This window comes from Cyclospora cayetanensis, unplaced genomic scaffold (assembly GCF_002999335.1).
Source record: "Cyclospora cayetanensis isolate NF1_C8 unplaced genomic scaffold, CcayRef3 CcayRef3_contig_46, whole genome shotgun sequence".
NCBI classification, from domain to species: Eukaryota; Apicomplexa; class Conoidasida; order Eucoccidiorida; family Eimeriidae; genus Cyclospora; species Cyclospora cayetanensis.
The window spans coordinates 63,726-91,355 of record NW_020312436.1 but is presented as its reverse complement, the minus strand read 5'-3'; the positions used below and the strand labels follow the sequence as shown (position 1 = coordinate 91,355).

Sequence of the window (27,630 nt, the reverse complement as noted above, 5' to 3'; positions counted from 1 at the left end):
AGTTTCTACACTTAAGCCGCTGCATGTTCGTTTCGGGAGCTGCTCTATATCTCTTTTGTATAGATAGAAACCCTGCACTCAAATGCATCGCCATGCCCTGTGTCAAAGTTACCAGCGCGCAGGCGGCCGCCTTCAGGTAAGCGCCGAATGCAATTTTCAACACGTTGAGGGGCAGCCAGAGCTCACTCGCCCTACAACAGTTTGAGAAGGGCCCGAGTGCGACTCTCTTCGGATCCGATATGTCCATGCAGGGCCTATGGGGCTTCCATAGATGTTTTTCTTCGTGCCTCCTTAAAGATTTGGTGTGGAATTTGTTTGGTGCAGGGAGAAGAACCCAAACACCCTATTGAAGCTGGAGGACTGCTGCGAGTGAAGGGGGCCACCGCACCTCTAAGCGATAGGTGCCACTCCACAGCGTATCTGGCCTTTCCAGGATCTCACGTGATTCGCATACTGCATGCTCTCAGAGGGCTACTCAATAAATTGTATACAGGGCAGTGCCGCTGTCGAAGGGATCTGTTGACTCCAAAGAGCGACGGCGCATGTGGTTCTTTAGGGGCCTTCCGGATCCCCATGTCTGAATAGATGTGTTCTCAGGAGAAAGAAGGCGCAATGTGTCTGGTTACAAATGAAGATTCGCCTCACCTCAGCTCGGCCTATTTTCTTTACCGCACTGCCCGACTCAAGGGGGCACTTCTGTCTCCACAAAGAGCTGAAAGCGCCCTTTGCGAACTGGGCCCGGTAGCACAGGGTCGCTGTTGTTTCTCCCAAAGTGCATGGAATGCCAACCGACTCCTGGCATCAGTTATTTGTGTCTAGGGCATCCCGTAAAAGCCTCAGGGTCTTACTGGAGGCCCTATTTCGCCCTGGCCACAAAAGGAGCCCCGAGACGCAAGAAGGCTCATGGCCTTGTCCAAGTTGTCTTAGAAAGGGCTTTGCCCGTGATGTGCCTTGTGTCTATGTAGTCGTAGGACTGGGGTGCAGGGTGTGTGCTGATCAGGAGTACTTGGAAGATTTGTTGCATGTGCTGACTTGCAAAAACGCCCCGTGTGAAAGGGCTAGAAGGGTCCTCCTCGGGCCAGATCGAATTTCGCTCTCTTTTGCTGCTTGAGCCACCGTTTTATTCTGATGGCGAGGTCCATGACTGCTCGGTAGGGGGACAGAGGAATTGCAGTGGACCTGCCTCCTGCAGCCTGCAAGCCTTGGTGCCTTAGTCCTTGAGCTCGGCCGTCGCTGTTTCGAACGATTTCCAACAGTCTGCTCATTTACACGCTGCCATGCACCCTTAATCATTTAGAGGTCTAGGTTCAACTATTTTTTTGCATGGATCCTTGGAACCCCGGCAAGAAGTGACCCCATCGGGGCAGTCCTCGTGCAGCGCTTTGAGTGGGGCCCTAGGGCCGAGGTCCCTTCTGGAGCAGGTTACCTTTTTCGGCAATGCACGAGCCTGCGTATGTAATACATCATACATAGAGGCTTGGAAGAGACGTATTTTTAGCCAGGCGAATCCGAGGGTCACTCCAGTTATGGCCCCTCCCAGGGGGCCCTCCGCGGAGGAAGGGCTCCTAGGGGCCCCCCAGTTTGTGGCCTACGAGCCTTTAAAACCCCTTGGCAAGCCTGAAGCCTTTTTCGATCCCTCATCAGCGTACCCGGGAGCCAGTGCTCCGGTTACCTGCCTTCCGGCTCACGCGGTCAGGGTCCCTCATGAGTGGAAGGGGCCCACAGAGGGAACTGACCCTGCTACGAAATTTGTAGATTACAAGTTCAGAGGGCGCCACCTTCCCCCTGGCATCCTAGGGCCCTTTGATGGTTGGACACGAGCAAGTAATTTAGGTTCTCCCAACCCACCGTACGAGCCGTTAGACGAAGGGCCCCTGCCTCAACCACACATACCCGCGGAGGGCCCAAGTGCCGAACCTTCAGTGGTAACTGCTCCTCCTAAGAAAGGAAAAGGCGCCAAGGCGTCCCTTACCGCGACAAGAGGCAAGGAGTGCCCACCGCTTGCTTCCTCAGAGGAACCTTACTATTCTTTACAAACCCGCAAGCGAGCCCTCGCCCAATCTGGGGCTCAAGAGGGCCCCTCCTCACAGAGCGGCAATACTAGGGGAGCTAGCAGCAGCAGGGGGTCTCCTGATTTAGGAGCTAGTGCCTCTTTAGCCGTAGGCACCACTCCTTCAGGAGGTGGGCTTCAGCAGGAACTGTACGGCCGATATGCTGACGAGAAGCTCTTAGCTCAGGCCCACCTAGATTTGGGGTGTCCAGGATGGGGCTTGAACGGGGGGGACTCTGAGGAACTCACAAGCACGGAAGTGCTGTCTGCGGCACCCAAAGGAAACCCCTGCGTGGTAGTGAACGTGCGGAGTTTCTGCACCAGAGCTGTAAAGTTGGGGCCTCCACCCAAGGGCCCTTTTGGGCGCTGGCTGCACGGTATATTTGGGTTCCTCGCAGAGTGCGCTGTATTTCTGCCTCGAGGGCTGTTTCTCTGGGAACTGCTACACCCCCAAACAGAGAAAGGCTTCCCGCTGGTAAACCCTCAGGGAGTCTACGGCCTCAGACTCTTCTTAGACGGGGCCTGGAGGGTAGTAGAGATCGATGACTTTGTGCCCGTAGGTGGACCTCAGGGATCCCCCGTCTTCCCAGGGTCTGCTAATGCTCACGAACTCTGGGGGCCTTTAATTGCTAAAGGCCTTTTGAAAGCGTTCAGGAACATCCTCGCTGCAGGAGGAGGGCCCCCTCCAGTCATACAGGCTCTTACTGGGAGAAGAGAAGTTACACTTCCCCTCTCTCCATCGCTTCTTGGATCCTATGTTTTAAGGGGAATCTGGGTTACTGTCAAACTTAGCCCCGCAGCTGCATCGGCAGCAGCTGCCGCCAATGGCGAACCCGATGCTGGATGCACGACCAGAAAGTGGGATGCTACCAGTGCAGCAGCAGAAAGGGAGAGGGCAAGCTCCCTTGAAGGGTTCCGAGAGGCCTCCTCTGAGCACATGTTGAGCTGGAGTCCTTTCCTAGTTGCAGCTGTTCGCGAAGAGGGGGCCCCGGCTGTGTCTCTTCTAAATCGGCAGTCAGGTGGGGGCCCCTTGCAGGATATAGTGGGGGCCCCGGGAGCCCAACCGAAACTATGTGAAGGCTCAGAGTGCTTCACGCAACCGGTTGCCCAAGACTCCACAGGGCCTTCTCTGGAGGAAGCTGAGCAGCTTTCCGAGGAGTCTTTCACAGACTTCAGTGGGACCCTACCTCTGAGTAGCCCCCGACACCCCTACAATATACAGCAACAGCTGAAGCAACAGCGTGCTGCTGCTGCCGCTGCTGCTGCTGGCGAACCGCAAATAAGGAGGGAAAAAGAGGGGGGCCCCATCATTGTCACGAGACCACTCGCTATCCTTCTGCAGCACTTGCTGGGGGGCACTGCTCTGCCAAAGGAGCTCGATTGGGAGCATTATGAGAGGCCTCCAGATTCTTGTGCTGCTCAGGAAGCTTTGCCAGAACAGAAGGGGGGCCCTGGTCTCCTAAAGAAAACCTGTGTAGCAACAACTTTAACAGACGACGGAAGAACTCCCCACAAACCTGAGAGCGAGGCTCCAGTCATCAACGTAGAAACCCCGAGACCTTTGGTTAGCCCCACCGGAGCTGCTCAGCTTCGCCGAAGCAGTACTGCCAACCTTGTCAGTCCACCCTACTATTGCTCCTTCAATTGCTGCTAACGACGATTTCAGGCTCCTTTTCAGGCAGTGGTACTACTGCTATTATTCCCGCTACTGCTTCTCCTTTTGTTGCTGCTGTGGCGCTGTCCGCCATGCAGGAGAAAGCGGCCCTCCTTACGGACGCCCAGAAGCTGTGGGGGGTTCCATGGGCGACAGAGGGGCCCCCGCCGGTTCCCGCGGAAGGTTTGCGGCTTGAAGGGGGGCCCTGGGTGCCTTGGGACAAACTAGTCGCGTGCCTTGCGGGAAGGCCCTGCAATACCTGCAGCACCTTTAGCAGCAGTAGCGGCTGCTACTCCTGCAGCGGGCCTTCCTTTTCTGTTTTCCTGCCGGAGCAAATGCTTGAGGGGGCCCCCCTCAAGGACCTTTACGACTACGAGAAGAGTCTCCTGCCCCTTCAATTTCCTCTCAGGGCCTCGGTGTGCCTCTTGCAGATTCCCAAAAAAGGGCCTTCCCAAGCCGCCGCGGCCGCAACAACAGCAGGTAGAGCAGCTGAGGAAGAGAGGACAGCTGCGGCAAAACGGAGGCGTTGCCTCAATCACTTCAGGCCCCACACTGTGTTACTGTCTCTCGAGGGGAACCCTACGATGGTCGAGGGGCTGACGACGGATCCCCAGGAACGCTCACTGCAGCAAGGAACAGATGGGCGTCCGGAACGGGGGTCAGATGCCTGTCGGTTTCCACATGCGACAGCTTGCCACTTCCTTAACCTTGATACTATCCTCCCCCAATGGGCTGCGGAGGCCCCTCAGATTGCTGCATGGAGCGCTGCTTCCGCGCTGGGTCCTGCTGGTGCTGGAGCTGATCCTGCTGTCTTCGCTGCCGCGGCACAAATATTGATGGGCCCCGAGAGGACGAACACTTTGGCCGCCGGCTGGGATGCGGAATTTCCGCCTTCTCATGAACTAGGCCTTACCTCTGCAGAGGCATCCGAAGACGCCTCAGCAGCTGGGTTCTCGTCCACAAGCCACTTGCTGCTGCGGCGTCTGAAGGATGCCCTCCTAGCGGAGGACTTAGGGGCCCCCCGTCCGGGGGCAGATTGGAGTGCCCTCCAGATGCTCCGCCTAGCAAGGGGCTTTGAGAGTTTGCTTTTAGAAGGACATACGGGCTCTCCAGTCAGCGCCCTGCTGGATCTAGGGGCAGGGATTTTTGGATTCTTGGTTTTTTTGAGGGCTCCCGGTGCTCCAGGGCCCCTCACTGTGTCATGGAGGAGGCCCCTGCAGCAGCACCAGCAGCAGCCGGTAGAGGGGCTTCTGCATCATCAGCAGGGAAAACGGCGGGGGCCCCTTGTCGACGCTATTGTTTGCCCTGGAGGTTTGCCCAAAGAGGGCGGCGGCGCTCAGGGGCCTTTACAGCAGGGTTTCTTGGGGAGTGCATGCACACACTACAGCCTAGACGAATTTTTGCAGCAGCAGCCCCTCTGCTTTCGTGTGCAAAAGTGTCCCATTGTAGGCCCTGAGAATGGGGGTCCCGGATGCTACTCTGTCTGGTTCAAAGCAGAGGTGGAGGCCCTTTGGGGCCCCTCAGATGGGAGCCCCTACCTGGTGCTGATGCCCCATCTCCCGCACGCAGGCCTGATACCTTTCCTTCGTCTTTCTCTTACACCCTTGGGGTCTCCGCGCAGGTTGCCTCTACGTGGCGCCCTCGAAGAAGGCTGCAGCGCCTCAGAAATCTCTCTAGAGGAGTGCCAGAGTTACACCAACGTCCACCTCGGCTCCAAGGATCTTCGAACCCTTCCCATTTTGCCTTTCCTGAAGGTTTCACTCACAAGCCAACGCTTTCCCCACCAAGACCACCGGCATCAGAAACAGCCGCAGCATTCCTACGTAGGTAAGTATCTGCTTCTACTTGAGGCCGCCATCCCTAGCCCCTCACGTGCCGTCCATTGCGCCCTCACTGTAGCCCTCCCTCCTCCGGTGTCATCCGAGGAGGAGGGCCCCATACTGGAGGGCCTTGCTGGATCTGAAGCTCCACCTGCACCTGTGGGGGAGCCCTCCCAGGAGGGCCCTGTTTCCCTGCACACGCCTCTGGTCATTCGTCCTCTCCCCATCAGTTTTAAAGCTAGCTGGGCAGGGGATTCCCTGTGGGGCCCTGCGGGGCGCTACCCCGGGTCCAAAGACCTTTGCAATTACTCCGACCAAGACCGTTTTCTTGTCTGCAACCTGCGAATAGTGGCCAGAGGTCCGCAGACAGTGCGTGTTTCTCTTTCCTTGAAGCTTGAGGGGGGAAGCCAAGGAAACTGTCTACAAGTGCAGCTGCTGCGGCTTGACAGAAAGACAGCCTTCGATGCTACGAGAGAAGCTTCGATTAAAGACAACGCCCTGCACGCAATCCCTGATGCCCCGCTAGAAGGGCCCCTGGCAGAAGCAACTGAGACACCAGCAGCAATCCCCAAGGCCCCTCTAGCTCCCAAGGCATACCCTCAACGGAAAGGGGCTTCCGAATACGACGGCCATTCCCACCCTGGAAGTCCCCCCCGGAGGCCGGAAGAGGTCCTGCTGCTGCAAGAAGACGGCCCCAGTGTGTGTATTTTCCCCGATGTGCATCTATCACCGGAAGTCCCCTATATTCTCAGGGCTCATTACATTGGCGCCTGTGGGCAGTCTGCAGAGGCCTTCCCCCATGCATCCACTTGCTCTCAACCAAGCAAAAGCCACGGCAGGAGCAGCAGGTGCAGCTGGCTACTAGAAGTTGTTGGGAGCGGGGAGGTGCTCGTGGGACCCGATATCAGCAAAGAAGAATTTAATTTCGCGTGGCTGTCCCGTTGTGACCCAGATAGGGGCCCCCGGGGGGCACGCAGCCGTAATTCGTATCTCAACGGGCAACGGGGAGGCCCTTTCTGGCGGCCCTTACTCGAAGGACGGCCAGCGGGCGTCGGAGAAGCTCCGGATATATATGCAACTACGCTCCAGCAACTGCAGTTGCTGGTACACTGGAAGGCGCAGATGTCCATCGAAGACTTCTTTCGGGCCTTGCAGTTTGAGGCACTCGAGGGCCTCCAACAAGATAAGGGCCGTGCCGCAACCGAAGACGGGCCCTCTGCTTCAGCATGTTCCCTGCCTCGGTGTGCTCTTCAAGAGCGCTCCCCCAGCAGCAACCTACAGGCTTTAGAAAGCCCTCAGGACGAATTCCGCGGTTCTCGAGATTCTCAGGGTAGAGAGGAAACACAGAGTTCCCCTTTCGACTTGACACTGGAAATGTTCTGCAGCAGCAAGCTGCTGTCTGAGGGACCTCTGGGGACACTTTTGGGGTCCGTGGACGTCCGCAAGCGCCTTTACACGGAATGTTTGGGGCCCCTTGTTGCTGCAGCGGGAGGCTCGGTGACACCCCCGTTGATGGCTGCAGCCATGGAGAGAGCAGCATGGGGTTCTTCCCCAAAAGGCCCAGAAGAAGACGGAGTTTTCCCCAAGGGGGCCGCTAACTCCAAGAAAGGGCAGAGCCCCCCAGATAAGAGGCCCAAAGGACCTTCAGAGAGGCCCCGCCAGGCAGTAACTGTAGCACCTAGGGGACTTCAAAGTAAAGGAGGCAAGGATGATGCTAAGCGGGAGAGGAGCCTCTCTGTTGTGTGCTCCGAGGGCCCTGCACTGCAGCCTTCTAAACCCCATTACTTAAGGAGCCCTTTCAAGCCCGAGATTTACGTACATCCTCTGCTACGCCGCTTTGCGGAGTCTATTTCGGGTACTTGGCCCTACAGGACCGTGACCGCCTCTTCATCGAGCGGTGTCTCTGACCCCCCTAGGCTGTCTCGAGGGTCCCCCGTGATTGCAAGCTCCTTCCAGCCATCGCACGACTGCAGCACCATCCCTCAGACACAAACTGGACACCCATGGGAACCCCAACTTGGCGAGGCCCGGTGTTCAAGCCCATCGCAAAGAAGTTCCTCAGAACTGCTTGAGGCGACGGTGGCTTACATAGAAGAGGTGCGTGCCCTCCTGCAGCAGCCTCAGCAGGAGGAGCAGCAAGCAGAGTATCAGGTTAAGATTGGCTGTGAAGCTAATGGCGTTCTGGGCCTTGGGGGCCCCCCTCAAGCGTTGTCAGGCACTTTTTCGCACATGCGCGGGGGCCTTGCGAGAGCGCGCGAGTCCCTGCGGGCATTGCAGCAGAAGCGGCGAGATGTGCTAGTAGCCTATGAAGAGATCTTTGAGGAGGAAACATGCAAGGATCTATCACGGCCGGCCCTCACGAAGTTGTTGGATCAGGCCATCGACGCCAAACTTGCGGGGCCACATGCACCCATCGTTCGCAGGATAGAAAACACACTAAACGCGCTCAACTATGTACAGAGGTAAACTAAGATGCGGCTGTTGCCACTGGTGTCGCTGTTGTTGCCGTTGTTATTCTTACTCCACCCCTTCGCGAGCCCCTCTGGGAGCCCTGCTCAGCTCTGATGGGCCCTAGTGTACCCTGTTGCTGCAGAATGCAAGAAATTTTGGAAAAGACCACCAGCGGCACTAGTTCCGCCGCGAAAAGGGACGAAAGGAGGTCCCCCAAAAGAAAGCACGAAAAAGATACAGAGGGGCCCCTGCTAGGCCCAGAGGAGGTCGGCGAACTGAGGTCCTTAATCACTGCGGTGGAGGCCCTTGAAAGGGCTCCCATCCCAACGGCGCCTCTCATACCCCCCAAAGTTGCTGTGGTCATTGCACATGCACGGGAAGCAGTCCTAATAAACAAACAAGGACCCTCCCTTCAGATGATCAGCGGGAGCGCCCTATAGAAAGCCCCTAAAATGGGGTCCTCTACAAAAGACCGCATGACTCGCAGGCCCCCTCATGCACACCGATATCCCTAGTCCCGCGCTGTAAGGGAGCCGTCTGCTAGAAGCAGGCTCTCCCCAGGCGTCGGTTCCTTGCCTCGAACGCTCAGGAAGAGGGCCCCTTTGTTTTGGGGGGCTCTTGTTCGCGCAGCAGCTGCAACTTACTGGCATGTCGTGCATCCCTGGGGGCCCGCCCCCTTGATGCTCTTCCGTTCCTGCTCCCCTTCTTCGAAGACCCCTGTGCGTCTGTTCCTTGCATGCTCCTCTCTCGCGGGCCGTGTGAGGGGGGGGGCCCCCTGCGTAGCCGTACAGCGGGCCCCTCCTGCTCTCTGGCTGTTGGTAACCCTGGGTCCTTAAGGGAGCACCCTCCCTCGGGATGTGCACCCTGCTGGGCAAGTTTTTCAAAGTGGAGAGACTCTGCAACAAGAAGGATGGCCAGCTCCGTTTCCCTCTCCTCCTGTTCGATATCCGAGAGGCTGGGGCCCACAGGGGCAAATCCTTGAACCTTCGCTGCCGCCTGGGGGCCCCACCGGTTGCAACTCGCATCATACCCAGGGCCCCCAAGACTCCGGGCGGCGGCTCCCCGGGGCCCCCTCAAAGGAAAAGCCTTGCCAGACGCACCCTCATGAGGCCGCTGCTGCTGCTGCTGCAACTCCTCTTCCATCACCTGCCTAATACTCGCGACAGAAGAGGCCCCCTCGCCTTCCCTTGGAGGCCCCCACCCGCGCCACACTGCTGCGGGAGGGCCCACGGGGTCGGCAGGAGGCCCTTCAGGGAGCTCGCGCATCCCGAGGCTGCGAAGCTTCAGAGCCCGCTTGCTTGGGTGCACTCGGGCAAGAGACTCCAACGAGACTTTCATAGGGCCGCCCACCCTTGTTGAGGCGGCTGCTGATGCTCCGTCGAGCACCTCTGTCGAGGCTGAAGAAGGGGTTGGCCTCTGCGAAGAAGTCGGGAGAGGCTTGTTTGGGAGGCCGCCCCTTGCGGGATGGTCATGAGTACCCAGCACCGTCGAGATCCGTAAGGAGGCGTTCCTAACGGGAAGAGCGCACAGGGGCCCCCGCACAGGCTGCCACTGTTGCGTCAGCGCCTGGGGCGCAACACGCTGCTCGTCGTCTTCTTGCGATGTTACACTGCTTTGGAGCAGCTGCTGCGTCTGAGGCTTTTGTTTCCACTGAGAAGTAGTAGTAGTAGTACTAGTAGTAGTAGTAGTAGTAGTAGTACTAGTAGTAGTAGTAGTAGTAGTAGTAGTACTAGTAGTAGTAGTAGAACTAGTAGTAGTAGCAGCGGGAAAAGGCAGAGGTCCTCGCGTGGCAGCGGCAGAAGGCCCTCCTGCAGAGGCTGGTATTCTGGCTGTGGGGCCCCCAGATTTGGCATCTTTCGGCGACCTCTTCTGTTGTTGCCGTTGCTTCTGCTGGTGTTGCGGCTCCCTGAGCTCTTCGAATTGGCAGTGCAGCTGCTTATCCTGCCCCTTGTGCTGCTTGTGCTTTTGCGGTTGCTGCTGGCGGTCTTTGGGGGGTTGCTGTGCTGGCTGCACTCGCAGCAGTTGCTGCTGCTGGGGTGGCTGGTGCTGGTCTTCTACGACGCCCCCGTCGGACAGGCCCGCAGCAAGAGCCGCCGTGGGTAGTACACCAAGGACGGGGCCCTCTAAAGCGGCAAATACCGACAGCCAAGCCTCTCGAGGGAGGCCCCTGGGGCCCCCAAGAAGGCTGTCGGGGGGTAAGAACACAGTCTTCAAGAGGCGGGGCCAGGAGCCTCTCGCCACGGAGTTGCTTTCTGCAACATGGCCATCGTCGCCACTCTCCTGCGCAAAGCCGTTGGAGAGTACTCTCTCCTCTGGCGCCTCATTTGAGGAATCTTTGCCATTGTGTCGGACGTCAAATAAGTGAGGCTCTTCAGTAAGAGCACCGGCTGCGGCAACCTGAGCCAGTAGAAGCTGCATGCCTGCAGCGGCGGGCCGCTGCAGCAGCAGGGGCTGCTGCTGATGCTGCAGCTGCTGCTGGCTGTGGCAGAGCGAAAGCTGCAACAGCAGCAGTGGGAGGTTGAGCAGCATGGAGCAGCAGCAGAAAGTGAAGAGCTCGGGAAGCTGCAGCCTTGCGCTGATGTCGGACAGATACAACATATCGGAAACAGCAGCACAACGAGACGCCAAGTTGCTACAGCAAAGCAAGGTCAAAGAAGGACAGCATCCCTCCTCTCCCTGGTGCTGGCGTTGCCGCTGCAGTTGTTGCTGCTGCCCCTGTTGCTGCTGTTGAAAGAGAGGAAATGAGACGGGGAAACGGGGGAGTGTGAGGGAGACGGTAGCAGCGCCGTGGCTGCTGCTTGCCGTGGCGCACTTCACTCCGCCCAGCGGCAGCAGCTGAGGTGTATCAGCAACAACTGCAGCAGGAGCTGCAGCATCTCTCAAGGAAATAGTGTACAACAGGCCCAAGTCCGTCACGCCAAGCAGCTGCTGGGGGCCCCCAAACAAAACACTCGTAAACGTGGGAAGAGCCGGCCCCTCCTGAAAATCTCCTGCATGCGTAATCAGGTGCATCTCGGGGGGCCTCGCATCTGACCTCCAGACGCACAACCTGAGCAGCCCAAAGGCAGAAAGAGAGTCGTGCGAGACACATTACGGGATCCACAAAAGTAGTAGATGCAGTGGCGTCAACAGCCGTCCCCCTTAGTCTGTTTCCAAGAGCGCAGGCGTGCAGGAATAAGGCAAAAGCAGCAAACGCAACATCGGCCTCAGCAGCAGCAGCATAGTCTCTACAGCACGAAAGAGAGCCTCCAGAAGGCGTCCGCGACGTATATACGCACTCTCCACAGGCGGTCAGTGAGGCCCCTCCAAAGTCGGAAACACAAATATAGTTCAGAGGAGGGGCCCCCTGACCCGTCAGCTGCTGCTGCCAGCCCCCTTGAGCGGCTCCCCGATCGCCAGGCGAGGAGGCCCCTCCAGAGGGCAAACGGGAATCTCGGCTGAATCTAATCGGCAGAGGTTTGAAGTACAACTCCCACAGCTTTGCGAAGCCGCCGCCGCTGCGGAGGGCACAGTGTGAAGACTGCTGTTTGACGCATTGGTGCTGTTGCTGCCGCTGTTGCAGCGGCGGAAGAGGCCCTCCTGGAGGGGCTGCAGCAGCGACTGGGCAGCCTCCCCATATGAACACTTCTGCACCAGCCAGCCACACCACAGGCCCTATAGGCACCGGCACGCTTAACGACTGCAGCCTCAGCCGCAGCCGCGAGCCAGACCAGCACCAGTAGACAGCATGCGCTTCCCTCTTCCCTTCGCTCCCTCCCCCCTCCCCCTGCCTCCACACACACGAGCCACTCCCTTCCCCGATGACTCCACTCTTCTGCAATGCTGCTACAAGGCTCTACAGACGAGGCCCTCAACTGAGTCGCTACGGCGGACCTCAAAGAACATTGAATAAGCATACAGACACACACACCCATACACAGATGTGCATGAACCGGCTTTCTTTCCCACACACGCACACACACACTCACAAACCCCACGACACCCCAGTGACTGCCCATTGTTTCCTAAGGCCGCAGAGCTTGCGCGTGAGGCGTACGTACGCTGAGGCGACCCCGTCAAAAGGGCCGAAGTGTTTCCATGCGCAGCTATCTGAGTGGCGGGAGGCAGCTTGAGGGCCTCCGGTTGCTCCACGTAGGCAACCGTAGACGGCTGCGCGCACTGCCCCCTTGAGTTGCAGCCGAAGCAAAGCGCTTGCCCTTACACACACCACCATTTCCACAAATTCGAAAGCCGAACGTTGCGAGGCAGAAGGAGCAGGCGGAGTCTTTGGACGCCTCGCAGTTCTATGCGTGGTTAAAAGGCTTAGCGCGTTTGACCAAGGGGCTTCAAAAGCCGTACCATGGGAGAGCAACAGCAGGACGTGGCGATCTCCCGCAGCTACGGAAGAGACACAGAGCCTCAGGGGGTATTTGGGGGTGCAGCACGAGGCCGCAACGGGCAGACCGGCCGCCCCTCCATGGGGCCTCCTGGAGGCCCCATGGCGGGGGGGCCCCTCCGGGCTCTCGAGTCGCGACGCGAGAGCTCCTTTACTCGGCATCCTCCCGGGAGGCCTCCTGGATGCCTGAGCCAGCAGCTGGGGGCCCCCAGGAGCGCCTGCATGCCCTCCGCCGAGCTCCCTTGCTGAATGCCTTCTTGCAGCGGCTGAGGGGCCCCCATGCACGGAGGCGCTCTTCAGCAATGCGTCGGGGCCCCACACGTACACGAGGGCCTCCGGAAACTCCGTTGCGTCCCCTTCAGAGTGCGTCTCCAGGGGGCCCCCAGGGGGGCACTCCCTATACACCAGGGCAAGGCCATGACGCACCCCTAGGGCGACCTGAAAAAAACAGGAAGTCGCAGCAGGCTCCTCAAGACTCCCTGTAGGCGCCTGCCTCCTCTTAGCCAGAAGGCTGCACAAGAGGCCCACCCACTTTAGTTCACCGCCGGCCCTCTTTCCCCCGTGTGCCCCTTTCTCCTGCTTCCCCCTCGGTGCCTCCAGGCCAGAATAAATATCGTGAATGAACAATTTCAAATAAAAGAAACGTTAGAAAACACAGTCGGTGCCTTCGCTATTTATTTGATACTCATGTTCTCATGAATTTTTAGATCCACAATCATGTTCATGAATGCAGAGTCTCGAGAATGTCTAGGCGCGCATGGCTGCAGGGGCGTGCTGTCAATCTTTGAATGCTGAGTCATGCATGCAGTCATCTATGGGGAGTCTCCGTACCTGCACGACCTGCAGGGGGCCCCCTGGGCCGTCAGACCCCGCTCGCACGTCCTCCGTAGGGCCCCCCTTCGACGGGGACGAGCGAAGAGGGCCTCTCAAAGGCAAAGGAGTCGGGCTTACAGCGACGCCACTGCCCCCGCCAGCCGAGGGGCCCCACACCCAGAGGGCCCTTCCAGTCGAAGCGGCGGAGCCTCCCGGCCCGCAACAGACGGAAAGGAGGCCCAGACATTCGGACTGCAGGCAGTGGGGGCCCCCACAGGCGCTGCACCGAAAGGCGCCCTTCTGAGACTCGCCTGGATGCGCCATGCTCCGGAGGTTCTCTTTGTTCTGCTGCTGTTGCTGCTGTTGCTGCTCAGAGGGAATTCTAAGGGGCACCCTGGTGGGGGCCCTGTCTTTGCTGTCTCCGCGGCAGGAGAAAATGGGGAGGCCGAGCAGAAACGAGTCCTGGGCGCCCCAGGTGTACAGGCACCTCGCGAAGCGCAGCCCCAAAGGGGCCCCTGAGCGTTCTCGGGGGCCCTCTAACGGCAGCATGCGGGCCCCCAGAGCGTTGCATGCAGCCGAAGGGCTGGAGGGCCCCCCTTCAGGCTGCAACCCCAAGGGCAGCGGCAGCAGCTGCGACAGACGAGCGGCCTCGGCTGCAGGGGGAAGGGGGGGCCCCGCGCTGCAATACTCACACTGGCTGGGGCCCTCTGCTTCCCCAGCAGACGAGGCCCCCTTCGGCACCAAGCACGCCGAGCACAAGGGCAAGAATTGACAGAAGCAACTGGCAGGGGCGAGGGAAGTCTTTGCTGCTGCTTCTTTCTGAGAAAAGTCGGGGGATCCCGCTGGTCTGCTGCACACGTCGAGCCTCTTGTCAGTGCTTGTGCTTGCGCTGAGGCTTTTGCAAGGAGCGGCAAAGTCTGATCGTTGACTGAGCGCAGCGGCTGCGCGTTCGCAAACGGATACTGGCGGTTGCAGCTGCAGCAAAGACGGGGTCTCTGGTAGCTTCTCAGCTGCTCCAAAGGGCCTCTCCACAAAGGGGCCCTTGACAAGGCTCTGCTGCAACAGTTGGAAGGCGCAAAGGAGGTTCCCTCTTCTAAGCAGCCGCGACACCCCGAGAGCCGCACATGAGCTGCAGCAGCTAAGACAGGAAACCAGGGGGCAGGGAGCCACCGACAGGGGCCCCTCCGATTGGCCTGTCTGGGCTCTAAGGAATAGCGAGTTCCAGGGGCCCCGGGGGCCCCTCTCCGGAGGAACGGCCATGCAACAGCAGAGCCTAGCGTGAGCCCCCTAGCGAAGACAGCTCGGGGGCCCTAGAGAGCCTCGCTGCAAGTGCTGCAGCGAGGCGAGAGAAACAGAATGCGAGACAGGGGGCCTCGCAGAGCAGACAGCGCGCTGGAGGGTCGGCCCTCCCGTGATCCTGGTGGACGGTACTTGAAGGGGGTCGAGGGAGGGCCCTTCTAGGGAGAGACGAGGGGGAAAATCCTTGCAAACAAGGAGATCGTTGTATCAATATGAAGAAATGCCACAGAAAAACAGCATCAGCACGCTTGGTTTCCGGGATATCATAGATATATCCCAAGCATCCAGCAGACCCATGAGGGGCCCCTCCCGGGGGGCCCCTCCAGGAGGGGCCCCCCCTCGGGTACGAGGAAGACAAGCATGCACACAAGGTGCACCAGGCCTGCCAAGCGTAACTGGAGCCTTTAATTCCTTCAGCGTAGAGCAACTCAATAGCCCCGAGGATCCTCCTTCCCAAGATCTCCTCATAAGGGGGCCCTTCCCCTCGGGAGCTCGCGCTTTGAATGCTCGTGCATGAGCTCCTGAACGTCCTAAGAGGGGCCCCAAGCCCCACGCGGGTTCCCCAATGGTCTCAAGGAGCTCCCACAGAGGGCCCTGCCCCTTGTGCAGCGGTCGCTTCTGTCGGCTGTTCCTCCCGCTGTTGCTGCTGCTGCAGGTTGCTTCCAACGGAGGCGCTGCCTTTCGAATTTCTGGCACGAGCTGTGCTGCAGCTTCCCAGCCGAAAGAAAGCTCCAGGCCGAGTTCTCTTCATGGGAGGCGTCTGGACGCCTCGAAAGGCGTCGAGGCCCCTCACTTGTGCATGAACGCACTCCACTCAACAAGTTGCCTTCCTTCCCATCCGCCATCATCGGGGGCTGCCTCGGAGGCTCTAGCCGAGGAGATTCTTTCTCCGCTTCCCCGGAGAGTTCCTGCGCATATTGAAAGGCCCCCCTACGCCCAATGGGGCCCCTCCAAAGCGGATCCTTCGGAGAACCCCTCCGTGCGGGAGTGCTACATGGAGGAGGAGGAGCAGGAGCAGGCGAGAATGCCTGAGCCGCTTACTGAGGAAGAAATAGCGAGTCAGGCTGTAGCCATTTGCTGTGGCAGTTGCTGCTGCTAATCCTGGTGCTACAGCAGTTGCTGCTGCTAATCCTGGTGCTGTAGCAGTTGCTGCTGCTAATCCTGGTGCTACAGCAGTTGCTGCTGCTAATCCTGGTGCTGTAGCAGTTGCTGCCGCTAATCCTGGTGCTACAGCAGTTGCTGCTGCTGATCCTGCTGCTGCCATTGACTATGCAGCTGCTGTTGCGAAGAGAGTCTACCCCTTCCTCCCCCCCTCCTCCCTCCCTCCCGCGTAGAGCCACAACTGCCCATGCACTGCTTAGTGTTACTCTGTCCCTTCAAGTTGCAGCTGCCCTCTTCCTGTTCTTCAGCCTACTGCTGCTGCTGCAGCTGCTGGCGTGGCTGCTCTTCTTGCAGGACTGCGGGCTGCATGCCGTTCGGCGCGCTTCGTGCTGGACAGCTGCATGAGCCTCCTCTCCCCGCCACTCGAATTAGGAGGCCTCTCGCAGCACTCTCAGCCTGAGTTGCACGGCAACGGGTTCATCTGGAGGGGCCCTCATGGGGGCCCCTGGCCGTCTCAGTGGATTTCTGCAGCGACGGAAGTCGCAGCTCTCTGCACTGCGTCCAAGCTACCTCTTAGTGGCTTATTGATAGACTTCTTCTGTCACCGCGTAGCCCTCGCTATAGGGGCCTTCCCCTCGCCTCTCGGCTACAAGGGCTATCCCAGAAGCTGCTGTGTTTCTCTGGATCACGTGCTGTGCCACGGTACGTGCGTGCAAGACGTAGCCGCTCGACCTCAACACCGTCCGATCCTGCTTGCGCTGACTGAGCACGATGCCGTGCGGTAAAGACGCCTGGGAACACTCTGCGGAGGTGGCAAACGCTGCTTATAGGGAATGTTGCTCAGAGTGAATGCTGCTCAGAGTGAGTGCTGCTCAGAGTGAGTGCTGCTCAGAGTGAAGGCTGGCTGCTTGGAGTGAGATTCTTTGAGTAGGCATACCCAGTTCGACGCCTTTGGAGCCTGGCTCCCTCGTCTCTGTGGATGTGACCCTCTTTCTCGACGGCTTTCACGGAGACTGCTGTGCCTCGGCGCTCTACACGCCTCCCCCAGAGGCCTCTGAGGATCTTCCTTTGCAGACTTCCTCGCCTTTCTCGAGAGGTTCTCTTGAAAGGAAGAAGCGACTCATTGAGGTCGCAAAGAAAGCGACGCAAAGAGGCATCGACGCCTGCAGAGAGGGAGCTCCGTGCGTGGCAGCTCTCAAGGCTTCTTTTTCTTTCCACGTCGGCCCTCTCAGACCCTCCTGCGCCGCTTGCCGCTGCTGTGTTGCCGCTCTATGCCGTGTCTGGCTCAACAGCCAGTGCCTTCTCGTCGTGCTGACTAACGGACCCCCCCTTGTCGACGGGGGCCGTCCACATGAGTGAGGACGGCAGGACGCTGCTCCGTCACCGCCCTTGCGTGTGACACACGGCTGCCAGCGCTTGTGTGCGTTCTGCGCCTTCCCCTATGGATGCTGCTGCAGACTCTCTGTGATTGGTAGAGCGATCGAGTCTTTTTTAGGATCAGAAGGCTTCTACTCTCCCCCAGCCCTCTGCGGCCATGGCATTGGCAGGCGCTTCCACCAGCCTCCGTTGGTACGCCTCACAGCAATGCGCCTTTTCGCCAACTCCATCCAGCCGGCAGCTCTCCCTAGCGCCCTTGTCTTTCGCTTTCTTCCCTCCCCTGCGTCTCTTCTGCACCAATCTCTTGGCTCGATGCGTCCAACACAGCCCAAAAGACCTCCACGCGCCGTCGCTGTACCCCTCTCAGCCTCGTTCCTGCGCCTCCAACCTTGTTTCCTATACTCTGCTCACGTCCTCAGCGCTTCTCCCCTCCAGTATCTATCTCCGATATGTATATATGTTAACATGTATATTTGTGCCTCTCTGGTAACTTTCTCTCTAGCTAACTGCCTCTGAATACCTGTCTCTCTGAATACCTGTCTCTCTGAATAACTGTCTCTCTGAATACCTGTCTCTCTGAATGACTGTCTCTCTGTGTAACTGCCTCTCTGAATGACTGCCTCTCTGTGTAACTGCCTCTCTGTCTAACTGCCTCTCTGTCTCTCTGACTAGCTGTCTGTCGCAAATTTGCCAGCTACCTCTCCAACTTGGTAGTAGTCCTGCTCCCTCTTCCTCTGTGTCGCGCTCTTACTTGGCGCGTTGCGCTGCGTGGTGGTCGGTGGCGATGCTCTCCCCACCCACTTCCCTCCACACGCAGCAGGCAGGGCCCTGATTGAGCTTGGGGGCCCCCCGTTTGCTGCTTGGACTCGCAGATTCACCACACATGGGCCCCCTTCGCCTCCGGATCGTTCTACCAAGGCCTCGCATTTACAGTCGAGCCGGTGGTTTGCCCTTCTGCTACCGACCTGAAGTTAGAAGCCGACCAGTGGACAGTCTCTGCGACAAACAAATTACCGTCAGCTCCCCCGCTCGCTTCTCATGCTTCTGCAGCGCTTTGTTTCTAGCTGCTCTTTCACTCGCACTCCTGACGTTCCTGCTCGCGCGACAGCGTGAACAAGTGCCGCTACGAGGGATTCTGCTGCCGCGGCTGCGGCTGCTGCGTGTGCTCTCAGCGGTGCGCAGTTCGAAGAAACCGTTCTCATAGGCGCGCAAGGCCCCGAAATTCTCACGAAGCCCTAGGAGAAAGGGCCCCCTAAAGGGAGTACTACTACCCTAAGGAGGCCGTTTGCTGGCACGGGAGTACTACTACCCTAGGGAGGCCGTTTGCTGGCACTCCTATGGGAAATGCGCCTTCTCAGCGCGAAGGGTACCCAGCGGCGCGACGAGCCCTTCTGCAACCCTAGTAGAGACGGCCTTCCAACCAGGCCCAATCCTAGTCGACCCCGACAACAGCGGAAATCCTACCCAACTCACGGCTGCAAATCCTCGCCGCCTTCTCCCCCCCCGCACACGCGTCAGGGGCAGCCCTCTGTAAAACCCCTAACCCTGCGAAACTGGCGAGGCAGGGGCAGAGCGCCTGCCTCGTCAAGAGACAGAAGAGTCGCATGGAGGCCCTTCTTGCCTGTGAGGCCTCTCTGGTGGCTGCTCACGGGGGGCAGCGGAAGCGCCTGCATAAGGATGGGCCCGCGCACGAAGGTGCCTCTTTCGGCGGCTGCTCTTAGACGCGCCGCGTCTCTTTGGCGAGCCGCCATCCGATGCCGCTTCTGAAGGCGGAGAAAAGGGGCAGAGGGCTGCAAGGGCCCTCGCGTCGATCTCTGGGAGGGCACTGGCGGCAGCCCCCGCCTCCGCGCTGCTGCAGCTGTGCATGCAGCAGCTCACAAAGCCACTGCTGCGGCGGGTGCTGATTCGTCGAGTCTGCCGAAGCCACGAGTGCTCTTCTTTGTGGGCTTCGCGCTCTCGCTGCTCGGTGACTCTAAGGGCCTCCCTGCCAATCCTAAAGTCGGCGGCCGTCGCGTCATGGAGGGCACCCAGGAAAGGGGCCCCCCGCTCCCCGTGCAGGCCCTGCTGGGGGCCCTCGTACAGCTCCCCGTGCAGGAGATCCGGTTGCGCGCCAAGCGTGCCTGGCTGGCTCCCTGGGGCCCCCGATCGGGCTGCGTAGAACGCATGCGAGGCGAGGCAGAAGGCCCCCACGATGAGCGCGTGGTGCTCGTAGGGATTTCTGTTGAATTTGCTGCTTGCCAGAGAGAGAGGCAGCGCAGATGCGCCCAGAGACGCCAAGTCCAAACTCGTGGGCCGGATGAGACTGTCTATTTCGCTCAGGGCCCCGAGGGCCCCCACCCGGGGGCCCCGGCGCAGCGTTCGGCGACGCCCAGAAGGCGCGGAGGGCCCCCCCCCCGCTTCTGGAGCAGCGGCAGAAGACAACGGCCGCTTCGATGCACGGTGCAAGACTCGGAGGGGCTCCTCGCTTGTCTCGCCTTTCGGAGCTGCCGCTGCTGCTGGGGGCTTCTGCGCCTCCTCTTCTTGCTGGTGCGTGGGCTGCTGGAGGGCCCCGCCAAGGGGGGGCCCCTCCAGCACCTGAAATGCCTCTCGCTCTCTTCCGCTCACGTCATCCTCGGAGGCTGCTGCAGCAGCCTGCGCCGCGTCTGGAGAGACAGCCGCTGCATCCGATAAAGCTGCAGCAGCTGGCGCAAGGAGGCCCTCAAAACGCTCCCGGGCTGCTCTGAGGTGCTGCTGCAGCATCTGCTGCTGCAGCGCCAGATGCCGATGAACACATAGGCCGTTGTAGACCGCAGCGAAAGGCGTCGCTGCAAAGGCCTTTGCTGCACTCGCTTCCTCCGCTGCTGCTATTCTTAGGAGGCGCTCGTATCGGGTGCCTGCAGCAGCAGCTGCTGAGCTTTGGCCTGCCGCCGCAGACGATAGCTGAGAAGGGGATTCACAACAACCCACATGCACATACATATACGTGTGCATAAAAGACGCAACTTACATACACACACATACACATGTACATACAAAGACGCAACTTACATACACACGTACTCATGCATTCACAGACACAACCCACACACACATGCATACACACATATACACACAGGGATATACATATATCAACCACTCAAGCGCCATCAATCCCAACACCCAGCAGTGTCCCTTCGCATGTGTGGCACCAGCAGCAGCGCCGGCTAAACAAACACGGAGCTATACAAAGGAAAGCAATACGCAGCAGAACGACAACAAACACACGAGAGAGGCTCCCGAGACGCCAACACTACGCGTGCGCGCGGGACAGGGGAGGCGTATGCCGCCTCTAACCAAGGCGGATGCAAAAATTGCAAAGTCTGATCTTTAGTAATTTCGCATAGCTGGCAATAGATATGTGTCTATACAGACAGACCCAGACGCACACACAGAGGACGGAGCGAGCCGAAGAGAAACACCAGGCCAAGGCGGCAGCGGCACAGAAGACACAGCAACGAAAGGAGGGCAGTAGAAATCTCCACCTACTTCAATTTGAACTGCAAAGCTCTTGAGGTTCTCTCTCCAGTTTTGCCTTAGGACCTCCCGCGTTGCTCTTAGAGTTTGCTTGTCCTTCTGGGTGAGCACACCGTCGATCTCCTCCGCAGGAGGCCCCAGAGGAATTCCCCAATAGCAGCCTCCTTGTTGCCACGTGCAGCGGTACAGGGAGAAGTTGCAGCCTCTATATGCTACAGCCCTCCTCCGTGCAAACGGAAGGAGCGTTCGAGTGGCAAGAGACCTCCAATCCGTTCCCCCTGCATGTAACGGTGCCAAAGACCACGGTTTGAGGGAAGGAGTTCCCAAGAGGAATTTCTTGAGAAGCCTAATCGGCAGCCCGAAGGATCGCACTGAGACGTCGAGCCTCTTGCGGCGGCTGCTGCTGCCAGTCCACTGCACGCGAACCTTGACAGCTGCAACGTCCGCCTCAGCACCAGCTGATGAAAACACCCAGGAAGACGAAGGAGGCGCCCACCTGCGAGCGCAGCAGCAGCAGCAGCATCAGCAGCATCAGTACCAGCATCAGCAGCACCAGCAGCATCAGTACCAGCAGCATCAGCAGCAGTACCAGCAGCATCAGCAGCAGTAGTAATAGCTGAAACGCTGATCTTTATGACCCCGTTGCCTCGTGGGTTCGCTTCTTAGGGGTGCCGCCCCGGTTGCCCTTACGCTGCTGCTGGTTCGCCCTCCTTTAACTGCGGCAAGTAGCTGAGGGGGAGGAAGGCCCCTTCAGAGGCGCTGCGGAGCGGCATCTGGGGGCCCCCAAGCCCTAGGGGGCCCCTCTGCGGCGCCAGCGCCCATCTGGGGTCCCACACGCAACCACACGCAATGCCAGAGCCCCCGTAAGCTATCAATGAATCCGAGGCTCTTCGCTAAGAAAGACACCCCGACGGAAAAGGCTGCCAGAACGTTTGCACCTACTGCCACCCAGGCACAGAGCCCCTCGCGACGGGGGCTGCTGCCCCTTGTTGACTACAGGGGCGAAGGGTAGCGCAAATAGAGATTTTTTCAAGGAGCGTGAAGTCTAGAGTGTGTAGCGGGAGTCACCTCAGGCCGCGGCAGCGCGGTTCCCCTGTGCGTGGTATTCCAAAGACACCGTAGGGAGTCGCCTCCAGCAATATGACAGCAGACCCTGAGCGTATCAAGATGCACAGCCCTCGTCCTGCACGGAAAGGCGTCCCCCACCTCGCGTCTTGTTCAAGAAATTGCACAAAGACAGAGACAGAGAGACAGAGACGGAGGGAGAGACAGAGAGAAAGAGACAGAGGGAGAGAGAGAGAGACAGAGAGAAAGAGACAGACACACAGACACAGACACAGACACAGACACAGAGAGAGAGAGAGAGAAAGAGTAAAGAAAACGGAAACGTACCGAACTTTGCATGTGGAGCCCCCCAAAGGCCCCCCCCGGAAGAAAGGCTCCGCTTTCGACCTGTGGGAAAGAAGACGCAAATTCCCTCCCGGAGCCTCGACTTTCTCAGAAACACCCAAGTGCTGATGAACGTCATGCCCTGCAGCAAAGACAGCAACACGCATGGGTAGCGAGCAGCGGCTCGCAAAGCTACCTGGAGGGCACAAACGCATACACGGCAGTAACCAACGGTAAACGCATACGCAACGGGATTTCTGAGGCGGTGAAGCCCATATATATATTTGCGCTGAAGTCTTTGCCTTTCTTTCCTTTTCTCCGTTCGTGCAGACCTTTCTGGTGAGCTGCATTGCCTGCTGCTGCGGCGCACGCTTGCCGTGCAGCAGTGTCTCCTCGGGGCCCTGCACACACCCGCACGGAAGCACAGCTAATGAGTGTTGTGCATGTGCATGCGCAGCGCGCAGCCAGCCGGCTAGCGGCGGCCTTGGCAAGAATCTTTCCCGCCAAAAAGCGCGCCTAAAATCGGGTGAATTCGAGAACTGTACGCGACCGTTCGGCATGCACGCGCGAGTGGCTGCAGGTTGCACTGGAAAGAGGTCCCCAACACCCACGCCTGTACGGCTCTTAGTGTTTGCCGGAGGCAGATCTGTCGAGGAGGGGCCTCGAGCTGCGCGGCTTATAGCCCCTTCCTCATGCGGTGTGCTCGAGGGTTGCGCGTGGCACCGGGGGGACTATGGCTCGTGGGAATGCCTTTCAAGAGTCTTCCCGTCAGGCTCGCATGGGGAGAGAGATACCTTGAAGGCTTCAGGTGTCTTGCAGGGTCCTAAATAAAAGACGGCAAAGTCGGGAAATATCTGTTGCAGCTCCTAAACAGCGCAGCACGGCAGCCAAAGAGCGGCGATCAGAGACCCTTGAAGAAGGCAGCCCGCGTAGCGGCAGCGGCTGCTGCTGCTGGCGCTGCACCTTCAGAAGACTCTCAACGGACCCAGAGAGTCGAGCGAAATGCTAGGGCCTTATACCTGCTGAAAAGCTTGCTTTATCACCTCCTCCTCCACTGGTAGGGGACCGCCGGTTGACTGCCTACGCAGCAGCAGTCTCAGAACGAGCACGACACACCACGCGATGAGGCCCTCTCCCCCAGCCTCCCGCGCCCTTCAAAAGTGGTGGTATCCGCGATCATCTCGAAACGCATGCACGGAGGAGGCCGTCTCAAGGACGTGCACTCGCCGCGTTCTACGGGGGCCCCCTCAAACACTTTGGCCTCCTAAGAAGGTGCCCTCCAGAGACGCCAGTGTGTGCGGGGTGTGTGCTTGCCTGGGTAGCGCGTGAGAAATCCCGTCCTCGCCAGCCTCGTCAAAAGGGCACGCTGCCTCCGGTGGCTCTGCTGCGAGGGCCCCCAGCCTGACGAGAAAAAAGGGGAGAGGGCTCAAGCAGCCGATAATGACGGGCAGTGGAGAAGAAGTGCGCCGATGAAAGGTCCGCGCAGACAGAGACGAAAATCTCACAGCGGCCTGCCTGACGCGAAGAGGCGTGGGGCCCCCACTCCTAGGGTACAGTTCTATTTGTGGATCTGCCTTTTCCGTGAACGCACCGTTTTCGCATGAGATCTGCGCTGAAGAAGACCCCAAAGCGCCTCAGCATCTCGCGAGCGCGGCTGCAACAGGCACAACGGGAGTCAAGCCTCCACGAATTCAATGAATCCCATAGGTGACGAGTTGGGATTTTTCATGGCTTTCGATCTCGCTCTCAAAATCCCTATGCGCCGTCCCCCTCGTGCACCGCAGACGAGGCGCCTTTCTGACACGCCTTGCAGCGCTGCTAAGGGCATGATGGATGCAAAACGAGGCAAAGGCTGTCAGCGCTGCCTTCCGAAAAGCTGTGCGGACTAGGGCCCTCCCGCAAGGGACCTGTGCGCCTGCGCGGCGGCTCTAGTTTCGAGCGAGCAAGCCGATCTTCCTCCTCTTCTACCCCCGTCCCCCTTTCGCTGTCTTGCCTTGCTGCGACGCGAGCACAGCGTGCGTGCTGTCACATCCCAAAGGCAGGCTCGCCCCACGGAACTGTGCAAGAGGCTTACCAAGCAGGCAGAGAACGGAAACGGAAGAGCGACGTGGCCCTACTGGGGGGACGAACTCCAGCGTCATAACCGAGGAAGGAACGCTGAGTAGACGCGTGCATACCAAGCCCACACTCCCAGGTTGATGGAGAGGAGGAAGGCAAAGCAGCGCGAAGCGCTGTGCAGCGCTTCCAGCGTAGACACTGCAAGGCGGCAGACGAGGCCGCAAAAAGCAGCAGCGCTCTCAGCGGCTCTTTCGAACAAGCGCCTCCCTCAGCGTGTGTGTCGTTTCTAGAAACTCTGCAGCGGCGTCCTACCGTGAGCATCTTCTCGTCGTTTACGCGGGGAGGGCCCCCCTGGACGTCGGGTGCGGTCCCCTGCCGTGCTGCTGTCATGAAAGTCGCGTTAGAGAGCGCCTCTTGATCGGCAGCAAAAGGGTCGCTCAAATGGGAACTCTTCGCCTCCAGCAGGGGTCGGGGCCCCACATGCAGCAGCAGATCTCGGGGGGCCCCAAAGAAGGCCTTGCAGACGCAGCATTGCAGCAAAGAACGCGACGCGCCTACTGGAACGGCCTCAGGAGGCCCCTTAAGGGCTGCAGCCAACTGAGACAGCATCCCTGAAGAGGAACCTGCCCCGCCATCGAGCAGATCCGTGGCTTCGTCTTGGAGTGCTGCCTTGGGTGCCTTCTGCTTGCTGCTACACAAAGCTGCTGCTCTTTCTGCTGCTGTTGCAGTTGCAGTAGCTGTTGCACTTGCACTTGCACTTGCAGTTGCTGTTGTTGTTGCACTTGCACTTGCAGTTGCTGTTGTTGTTGCACTTGCACTTGCAGTTGCAGTTGCTGCAGTTGTTGCACTTGCAGTTGCAGTTGCTGCAGTTGTTGCGCTGTCAAACTCTGCGCTGCGGGCGGCTCTACTGGCGCGGCGCGTCAAGGGAGGGCCCCCAGAAGCAGTCGGAGCTGCTGGAGCGGCTCCAAGCCGCCGCTGTTGTCGCGTTTTGGAGGCAGCAGTGAGGCCCTTTTCTTGAAACGACAAAAGGCGTCCTTGGGCAGACGCATGCCTCCTAAGGCCCTCCTTCCCACGACCCCTCGTCGCTGCCCTCGCGGCTGTTGCTGCTGCTGCCGCGCGTCTGCGCCGCAGCAGCAGCACAGCAGCTGCAGCAGCGGGATCTTGCGTGAAGCCTCGAGTCTCCTGGAGGGCCTCCCTCGCTGCTGTGGCGACTTGGAGGGGAGGGGCCCCTGGGGCCTCCTCGCCCTTCACGGGAAGCGCCCGCAGAACGGCCCGCGTGGGTGTTACCTTGGCTGCTCCCTGCAGCAGCAGCACCTCGACATTTCCGAGAGACGGCTGCTGCTGCTGCTGCCCTCGGCGCTGGATGTTGGCCTCTCGCAGCCGCTGCAGCCTTTCCACAAGCTGCGCTCTGTACTGAGGCGTATCTGCGGGCCCCCATCGAGCCCTCAGGTGTTGGTACACCTCATGCCTGCGCTGTCGCAGCTGCTGCTCAGGCGTCAGAGGTTCTAGCTGCTGCAGCTCCGCAGCCAGAGACGCATACAGACTGTCGAGCAGCAGACACGCCACCGAGCCAGGTTCCCCCTGCTCTGTCAAGTCGACAAGGCCCGCTGCAGGAGCCCCCTCTGAAGCCAAAGCCTCAACGCGCCCCTCCGCCCCTGCACACCAGGAGCCTTCGGGAGAGGGGCCTTCTGGGAAGTCTGCTGAGGGGCCCCCCCCTTCGGCCGCCGCGCGGGGAGACGCCTCCGCTAAGGCCCCCTCCTTCAGCGCCGCGAACGTTCCTGAGCGCCCTTCGCTTTCGGCAGCGACGAGGGGGTCCATCGGATGCATGCTTCTCTGGAGGGGGCTTGCTCTACCCGAGCACTTGAGGGCCTACTCTTCCCCGGAGGGCCTAGGGTGGGTGTCGTCTGACTATCTTCGAGGTTCGTGGTGGAGCCTTTCCGCATGTGATCGCTGCTGCCGCTTCTCGACACAAGAGCAAAGCGGGCTCTGCTGCTGCTGCAGCGAGTTGGCGGCGCGCTGCCTCAAGAAGGCCGCAGGGACCCCCTTCGGCGCAGCGCATCTCACAGGGGCCCCCAGGGGCCCCTCCCCCCTCCCAAGTCACCCTTCCTGGAGATTCCTCCACGAATAAAGGCCGCAATTATGCAGGCAGCCACCCTCAGAACGGGGAGTGCGACTCCCTGGGCGCCACTCGCGCCTCACCGGCGCTTGTGCTGCAAGCACACGCTCGAAGCCTTCTGCGGGGGCCCCGGCGAGGGAGCGACATGAAAGGCGAAAACACGAACTATTGAAACTTTAGAAGCTGCGCAAGAGGACTGAACGGCAGAAGGAGCTCTGGTTGCTGCCCTTCGCCCGCAAGAGACCCCAAGCCAGGGAGCAGGGGGCCCCGCCGGCAGGGGCCCCCAGCCACACAGAGCAGTGACCCTCTAAGCTCTGAACCCCTCGATGCGGATGTACAGAAGCCCGAACCGTTGACTCTAGAGAGATCCGAAAGGTCATAAAGGGCCTAACGCAACGTCCTGAGCCGCTCGCTCGTGGAAATTGTTGACAGCGGGGGTGCTTGAAGGATACCCATGATTCAAAGCCTACACCCTTCAAGCCTCATTTTCTGTAAGCCTTTCCAGCAGGCAAATAGCTGAGTCTCTAAGCTCCCTACCCCGGGGATTACCTCCCTCTTAGGCTCGCCTTCAGGAAACCGTCGCCTGACTGTTTAGGGGGATGGCCCCTACGCATTTTGCCTCTAAGGACGCACACCGTGCAGCCTATGTCGCTCGCGGCGTGAGCGCTGGTTCTTGAAGTAAGGCCAGACCGGCATAGCCTCGTGTTCAGACATGGACGATGTTGAGGCCTGGGGGTAGCTCAAGCTGGGGCACACTAAAGAGCTTCAAAAAAAAAGACCCCATAAAAGAAGGACCATCAGCAGAAGCTTCTCTTCTCCCCTAGCGCCGCTTTGTAGGCAAAAAACCCACGCCACGCAAATGCCTTCTCACCTCGTGAGTTCAAGGCGACTGCGCCTTTAGAAACAAGAGTCAGCTAGGAAGCCCCTGGACTAAAAGGGGTCTTGGAACGAGATCGCAGGGGGCTCGCTCTCTGATGCAGGACCAGCGTTGGAGCCATAGGGGGCCCTTCGCTTCGGGGAGCCGTCCTTTCTAGAGCCAATGCCTCGTACGACTGGATTTATAAACGTACATACACATATATTTACCCACCTAAAGAGCTAGCGTCTGCTGAGGAACTCTCGCACTCCCGAAAGAGTACACCGCCTTTTCTTTAGCCCCAGTGCTGACACATCGCATCCCAGGACCCCGCTTCCTCCCCCGAGCAAGTGCAGATGAAATCCGACGCGCCCTGTTGTAACAGGGGCAGGCAGGCGTCCCTGCGCGACGCACGTCGTCGTCAGGGAGAGCCCCCTTGCCTATATTTGTCGGCCTGCACCCCGTAGCGCCTGTTCAGATACAGCGGCGTTCCAATAAGGACCGTGGCTGCCCCCAGGATTAGTATCCCGGAGAGAAGATTCGCCTTCTTCTGCTGCTCTAAAGGCATCTGAGAACCTCCCGCCACGGGGGGGGCCCCGGGGTAGGACGCATACTTGTTGCCCCTTACCCTGAAGGCTGGGGCCGCCTCCCTGAGAGCCCAGGCCCCCAGCTGCTCGTTTGCAGAGACTGTGCGCTGTTTCACACGGGCAGCAGCCGCGGGAAGGAAAGACCCCTTGCGAGTTAATCCCTTGATGGAGGCGGCCCCCCTCGAGAAGGCC

At 59.4% G+C, this 27,630-nt stretch overlaps 3 protein-coding genes across 3 annotated transcripts; 2 read left to right on the top strand and 1 right to left on the bottom strand.

Moving 5' to 3' along the window:
* Positions 1-1,526: 1,526 nt before the first annotated feature.
* LOC34618272 lies at positions 1,527-11,416 on the top strand. The gene is made up of 4 exons (XM_026334613.1): positions 1,527-3,665; positions 3,803-7,668; positions 11,155-11,187; positions 11,287-11,416. Exons 1-4 carry the CDS (start codon positions 1,527-1,529, stop codon positions 11,414-11,416), a joined length of 6,168 nt encoding a protein of 2,055 aa, XP_026190398.1.
* Positions 11,417-14,519: 3,103 nt separating this feature from the next.
* On the top strand, positions 14,520-18,179 carry LOC34618269 (methionine aminopeptidase 1D, mitochondrial). Its single transcript, XM_026334612.1, has 6 exons — positions 14,520-14,590; positions 15,162-15,520; positions 15,918-15,998; positions 16,495-16,744; positions 17,021-17,110; positions 18,059-18,179. Exons 1-6 carry the CDS (start codon positions 14,520-14,522, stop codon positions 18,177-18,179), a joined length of 972 nt encoding a protein of 323 aa, XP_026190397.1.
* A 193-nt stretch (positions 18,180-18,372) lies between these two features.
* Positions 18,373-21,254, bottom strand: LOC34624564. Its single transcript, XM_026334611.1, has 6 exons — positions 21,193-21,254; positions 20,400-20,778; positions 20,213-20,320; positions 19,728-19,859; positions 18,888-19,442; positions 18,373-18,516 (listed from the first exon to the last, which is right to left on the bottom strand). Exons 1-6 carry the CDS (start codon positions 21,252-21,254, stop codon positions 18,373-18,375), a joined length of 1,380 nt encoding a protein of 459 aa, XP_026190396.1.
* Between the last annotated feature and the right edge of the window lie 6,376 nt (positions 21,255-27,630).